Here is a 7,311-nt window from a genome sequence, read left to right as displayed (position 1 = left end):
TAGGCCCCTTTTGGAGTTCTGCATCGAGTACTTGAGCAACATCTTCTCAATGTACGATGCCTGAGACAGCGCTAGCACTTTGTTCTTTCGATCCCGAAAGATCTAAATACCAAGAACAAACTGAGCCTCTCCCAAATCTTTCATTTGGAATTGGATCGCTAGCCAGTTCTTAACTAAAGTCAGTAAACCTACATCATTCCCAATGAGTAGAATATCGTCTACATACAACACTAGGAAAACTACTGAACTGTTGATGATTTTCTTGTAGACACAAGGCTCATCAACGTTTTGGTCAAAGCCGTAAGATTTGATCGCAGTATCAAATCAAATGTTCCAAGGTCAAGATGCCTGTTTTAGCCTATAAATGGATCGATTCAGTTTGCAAACTTTTTGCTCTTGACCTTGGGCTATGAATCCCTCAGGTTGCACCATATAAATGGTCTCCTTAAGATTACCATTCAGAAAGGCAGTCTTGTCATCCATTTGCCATAACTCATAGTCATAATATGAGTCAATGGATAGGAGGATGCGAATAGATTTCAACATTGCAATAGGCAAGAAAGTCACCTCATAGTCAACTCCCTCCACTTGGGTATAACCATTTGCCACAAATCTAGCCTTGAAGGTTTGCACCTTCCCATTAGCACCCTGTTTCATCTTGTAGATCCATTTGCAACCTATAGGTTTTACCCCATCAGGTTGATCTACAAGATCACATACTAAGTTGAAGTACATAGACTCCATCTCGAGATCCATGGCTTTGACCAACTCATCCCAGTCAACATCCTCCATTGCCTTCTGATAAGACAACGGATCCTCAACCTCACCATGGGCTACCATAGCCAAGATTTTAGTGAAAACTATATAATGAACAGGTGGGTTCGACACCCTCCCACTACATCGAGGTTCCCTCAACTCTTGAGGTGGTTCTGACCTACCAGATGAACTTCCATCAATAACTCTTGTTGATGGAGTAGGCCCTTCAACAACTCTTGTTGAAGCTTCAGTAGTTTCGTTGGAAAGTTCATCCAACACGATCTTACTATGTGGACTGTGCTCCCTCATATGATCCTCCTTCAAGAAGGTAGCGTATGTCGGTCGGTTAGCTTTGTTAGATTTTACGAAATCGACCGACCGATCGATGAAAAATTACTTCAAGAAACCGACAATCGACTGACTATGTTAAAATTCCAACCTAATTACTTTTGTGTCTATTTACCAATCTTGTAAACTTAAAGCATTGATGTGGCCCAAGTAATAACATTACCCCACTCTTGCAATTTAAAATAATTACTATTTCTTTTTACAAATCTTTGATTTGGGTATTAAATTTTTAAAATTTTTTAGAGTATTAAGTAAAACATTTACTTTTTTTATTAATGATTACAGAGGTTGATAAAAACAATCAAAAGTAATCACATTATGTTTGAGCCCATTATTTATACAATCCAATTATAATTACACCAAATTTCAAACAGATACTAAAAACAAGTCCTAAATTTAAAACACTATCAAACTAAAACAAAACCAACATCAAACTATCAAACTATCACAGTTTAGAAACCAAATCAACATTTAACCATTAATTTCATATGATTTAATTATAATTTAGAGAAACTATATATTACAAAATTACATTAGTTATAATAGTGTAGATTTGAACCTGAAAAAAAAAAAGAAAAATAAAATCAATCACTTGAGCCTGCTCACAAGTAGATAACTTAGCTTAGCTTTCATTCATGAAAAGGATAGAAAAAATTAGGCTGATGTGGTAGAATAGATAGCAAACTACAATCAAAATTCTGAACTGATGCATTATAATTCATTTAATAGATAGTACCTCTCAAGATTTCTATATGATATATTTTTTTTACATTAGATTAAAATTAGAACAAGAACTGATCCAATCTATTCTATTTCTATTTTCTTAAAACTAAAACAAAAACTTGTAAAAATAAAATAAATAAAATAAAATAAAATAACAAAGGGGTATTAGATATGATAGTTCAACAATTCCTCATACTGCTGAGCTCCAATGGACAGGGCCACAAGATTTCAATTCCTCAATTGCAAGCAGGTACCAAACACCTTGAAAACAAGCCCTTCATTTTATTCTGTATACAAGGTAACAAATTGAAAGGAGATTAATATCAATTTATTTTGGAGTTAAATCTCTATTTCAACAATTTCTTTTATATCTATTTTGGTTTATTGTTTTCAAATTCTAAATACTACTTTTCCCAATGAGTTAATATAAATGAGTCAATATTTTAGAATTTAAATATATATAGATATATATATATAGCTTTTAGTTTTGTTTCTTAAAACTGAGCTCAAAGTTCTAAAGTTCCTCGAAAAAAATCAAAACAATTATAAAAATGGATTGTTCCAAATATAGTAAAATAAACCAAAATGTTTATGATCTATTAGTGATAGAGACTACTATCATCTGTTATTAATAGGCATAGATAGACATCTCACAATATCTATCAATGTTTATCACTAATAGACTGACGATTTGCTATATTTGAAATATTTTTAACAGTTTTATCATTTAACACAATTTTAAATTGGGAGAAAATTGGTATAATTTTCGAAAATTCGGCAGTGGTTTAATTATTCAACTTCAATAGTGATACTAAAAGTGATAACTGAAAAGTATCATATTCAAAAATGTTGTCCTAGAGCACTTTTCAAATTAGACACGCAAGTTAGAAACAAAGAAAGTATTCAAAACCAAACAAAACTGGTTTGATTTGAATCTTATTTATTTTTCTTTACATCCAATTCCAAACGATAAATCAAACTAACCATGAGTAATTTGTTGTGGGCCAATGAACTATCTTTACATCCAAATAAAGTTTAAAATAAAATAAAATAAAGAAAGAAAGGTAATTATTGAACCTAAACAAAATGCAATAATTAAAACAGTGATAATCAGATGTCTTAGAAAGTCTGAAGTGGAATCTTTTTTTTGTCTCTTTAGTGCAAATGTGGAGCTATTAATATGTATATGAGTTTGATGTTTGTTATTTCCTAAGCAAATATTTGAATTATAACAAAACTAGTCCTTTTATTTATTAATTAAAATTATATAATGAAGTTTTAGCATCTGCATATGTTTTCTACGTATACGAAATTATGGGTTAGAATCCCAGATCAAATAATTAATAAACATTAACAACAAATTCCTTGTCTTAAACATGACAAAATTTGAACACTTTTTTTAAGAAAAGATGCAAAATTTAAACACTTTAAACCGTCTTCTATCTCGAGAACTAAAATAAGAGTTTATAGAAAGTTAGTTAAAACAAAATATCTAGAAATCTTTAAAAATTCTGTTAATCTAGAACATGCTTGGTGAATTTTGAAACCAAACTTTAAATGTTTCCAATGTTCTCCATTGGACACAGAATAAAACCTTTAAGTATCCACTAAACACAATTCAAATATATAGAAATAGAGCAATTTATTTTTAAAAATATCAATTTAGACCTTTAAACTTTAAGAGTTATATCAATTTAAACGTTAGAACTTTTATAAATATATCAATTTATCCTTCATCTAAATTTTGTTCGGCAATGCCATGTGAAACTTAGGATTTAAGTCAATTAAATTCGAAGGTTTTTGTAAGTCAATCAAAGGTAATAGGGGTGTACCTAGGTTGGGTTAGATCTGGTTTGAGAACTTTTTGGACCAACACAAAAATTCAAGTTGGTCGAGTTGGCTAGCCAGTCTTCAACTCAAACCAATCCTTTGGACTGGGTTGGGTTGTCAGGTTATTTTTTTTTCTTTTCTTTTTTATTAACTTAAAATATTTAAACTTATGTACAACATATACTAATAATTAAAATTTCATAAAATTCAAATGTTAAATATCATAATCCAAGATATCTATTACAAACTTCATACAAACATCATAAAAATATATAATAATAATAATAATAGAAATTTGGGTCGGGTTGGATCAATTTTTAAAAGTGTAACATGAACCCGACCCAATCCAAAAATAACATAAAAAGTTCAATCCAACCCAACCTAAAATTAAAACTAATCTCACTCAAATCCTTACCCAAATTTTGTACACCCCTACTCTCAAAGCACATTCGAACTAAGAGTGTAAATCGATCCATTTATGAAACTTTAGGGGTTTAAACAATATAATTATAAATTTTACAAGAGGTTTTTTCAAACAAAATGTAATGGAGGGTATAAATTGATACATTTATTAATTCGAAGTTTAAATTATAACCCTAAAATTAAGGGTATAAATTGATATTTTTCCTATTTTTACAATTTTTGAATATGTCAGGAACTATTAAACACAATTGAAACTTAATCGATTAGATAAACAATTTAAAACTGTGAAGTTTATTAGAGAATTTTATAAATATATTATCAAACACATACTAAAAACAACTATGCAATGTTTTTTTTTTAAAATAAAACTATGAAATGTATCTTTGATTTCATAAAACCCCTTGTTTTCAAATAGTCGTCAAAGAGTAGTGCTTACTCAAATAAATATAAATCCACCTACTAACCACCATCCAAATTTTACCAACTATTAAAAAAATGAACCTCAATAATAGATTGTTTTTCCTTTTTTTTTCCAAAAATAACAAACGGAAAAAATAAAAAATCTAATTTTTTTTAGTATTTTATGTCAAATTTAGGAAATGAGTAAGAATATGAGGTGGAAAAGGAAGGATGAAAATACCCGCTTAGAAGAATGCAGCAACTCCGGTGGGATTTTGTAGAGATCTTCATCAACAGGCTTGGGCGGTCTACTAACATTGGATCTAGCCGGAGGATGCGGAACCGACACGTCGTTTTGCTTCAATTTTCGCGCTCCCCCCGTTTCCGTCACGTCGAACACTCTCCCTTGTTGCATCTGCTGTTTCTTTATTGGAATCTGATTATTATTATGTTCCTTTAATCCCACATGCGGGTTACGCTTTTCCCTCACCCGTCCCTGCATTATCCCGCCACGTGTCTCAAAACGCATTCTCATTCATTTCGCATTTCATTCCTTTCACCAACCCAATTTTCGTGATTTTAATTTAATTCAATTATTAAAAAAAACCTGTAATTAATTGATTTCCCTGTTTGTTTGCCTAGAAAATATCCCTTCATTTTCCCGGAAAATTCCTCATTCTCTCTCAAATTACTTCGTACTCGGAAGAAACAGAGACAAATTTCGTCGTCGTAAATCAGAGATTTAGAGATTCAGAGAGGGAGAAAGAGAGAGACCTTGCGTCCGGCAGTGGCGAGCGGCGGAGGCTTCTTCCGATCGGCGGAGTACAAATCGGAGGGAGGAAAGCAGGGGCCGCTTTCACCGGAGGAAGAACTGTAGCGGATCAAACCGGCCTGACGAGCGCTTTCGAAATACTGAGTGATCGGCAAGTCCTTGGCCTTATCCCAGTCTCCAAACGCCGGGATTTGGTGGTGTTGCAAGTGGATTTGGCCACTGTTTCTATTTGAATAAACCTTAAACAAAATACAGAGAAATGTAAATGAAATCAAAACGTAGAGATCTATAGTAGAGAAAGGCGAAGAAGAAGAAGAGAGAAAAATGGAGAAGAGTTACTTACAGAGACTTCCATAAGAGAGAGAAGAAGAAGAAGAAGAAGAAGAAACCAAAGGAAAAAGGCCAAAGTGATGAGGATGAGAACGAGGGGGAAAAAGAAGAAGAAGCCAATGGATTTTTACTTTCTGAAGAAATCTGTATAGGATTTTGGAGGTTCTGATTAGGGCAATGAAAGCAGATAAAAAAGAAGAAAGTGATGAACAAATCAGAGAGAAGAGAAAAAAAGCAAAAAGTTTAGAGAAGCTTTTTGAGTGTTTCAGTTTTCACACACTGCCCAACCATTATCATCCTATAAATTCTTCCCCCAAAATCTATCTTTTCCTAATATTTATAATATTTGGAAAAAAAAACTTTTTTTATAATCCAATCATTTTATTTTTTTATTTTTTTTCTAAAATTAAAAATATGAATACTATTTTCATCTCCAAATTTATTATATCTATTTTTCATCAATGGTTTAAAAAATCAAATCAGTTTTTTTACTAAGAATTCAACAAAAAAATATACAAATAAATGTGGATGAAATAGGCTTAATTTAAAAAAAAACTAAATAAAAAATTATCAAATGAGACCTAAGTGTTGGAGTTGGTTTTCGTTTGGTCTTTTAGGTTACAAAATTTGTTCTTACAATTGTTTAGACCCCATTTGGTAACTATTTATTTTATTTTTTTTTTTGAAAATTAAGCATATAAATAAAACCAAAAAAGTAACCTCTCAAAATTTGTTTTTTTAATCGGTTAAAAATTTAACCATTGTACTTACAAGGTAAATTATCAAACATATGGGGAGAAAATATGTCGAATATTTAAAAACCAAAAACAAAAAATACGAAACGGAGCCTAAGTTTTTTATTTCAACTTAGTCACTAGATTTCAAGATTTACAACTTTTATTTTTCGCTTCATGCTCACTTTTTAGTCTTTAACATTAATGTCTGTTAATTAATTAAAAATATTATAATTAATTAACATCACTAATTTTTCATCACTATTAAAAGTACACTTCTTATTATTTTTAACTAATTAATAGATTTTAATGTACATTATTAAAGTAAATATTTAATTTAAAATTGAGGTTAAAAGTACAAACATTAAAACTTTAAAAACTAAGTTGAAACATAACTCAAACTTTAAGACCAAAAGTGTAAATTTTTTAAACTATAGACTAAATCAAATTTAAATTCAAGATTTAAGAACTACAAGTATAACCTTTTAAATTTTATGGGCTAAATAAAAAATATATCCACTACCTCAGAAATAAAATGGTATTTTCCCTTTCTTTTTTAATCATTATTTTATTATTTTTTGACATTTTCTCACAGTTAAAGCTTTTTTTTTTTTTTTTTAGTTCTGTGTTTTTACTTCCTAGTCTTTTTTTATTTATGATATATTTTTTTTTCATAGATTCATTTAATGATGTAAAAACATTCTCTCATCACTCAAAAATGAAAATTATCATTAATGCCTTCATTAACTTTTGAGGATGATCCATGGTTTTAAATTTTTGGCATATCACATTGGACTTTGTTTCAAGGATATTAAGTTTTATTTATTTATTTAATTATTTCATTCCAAGTCCAAATTAAGGTTCCAAGGCTATAAGTCAATACATCTTAAATATATTAATTCCTACTCCAACTTTAGTGAGACCCACAAGCAAATTTTAATTTAATAATGGCTTGTTTGTGTTGAAGTCTTTAATTTTTGGCTCCAAGCCATGGCA

At 30.2% G+C, this 7,311-nt stretch overlaps 1 protein-coding gene across 1 annotated transcript; it reads right to left on the bottom strand.

Moving 5' to 3' along the window:
* Positions 1 to 1,789: 1,789 nt before the first annotated feature.
* LOC120079394 (ubiquitin hydrolase) lies at positions 1,790 to 5,899 on the bottom strand. Its single transcript, XM_039033558.2, has 4 exons — positions 5,595 to 5,899; positions 5,254 to 5,490; positions 4,721 to 4,975; positions 1,790 to 2,114 (listed from the first exon to the last, which is right to left on the bottom strand). The coding sequence occupies exons 1-4, from the start codon at positions 5,604 to 5,606 to the stop codon at positions 2,064 to 2,066; spliced, it is 555 nt and encodes a 184-aa protein (XP_038889486.1). The 5' UTR covers positions 5,607 to 5,899; the 3' UTR covers positions 1,790 to 2,063.
* Between the last annotated feature and the right edge of the window lie 1,412 nt (positions 5,900 to 7,311).

The sequence above is a fragment of the Benincasa hispida genome, chromosome 6 (assembly GCF_027475165.1).
Source record: "Benincasa hispida cultivar pf3 chromosome 6, pf3_genome.v1.1, whole genome shotgun sequence".
In the NCBI taxonomy this organism is placed as follows: Eukaryota; Viridiplantae; Streptophyta; class Magnoliopsida; order Cucurbitales; family Cucurbitaceae; genus Benincasa; species Benincasa hispida.
The sequence above is the reverse complement of the archived record's forward strand: the minus strand, read 5'-3'. Positions and strand labels throughout refer to the sequence as shown.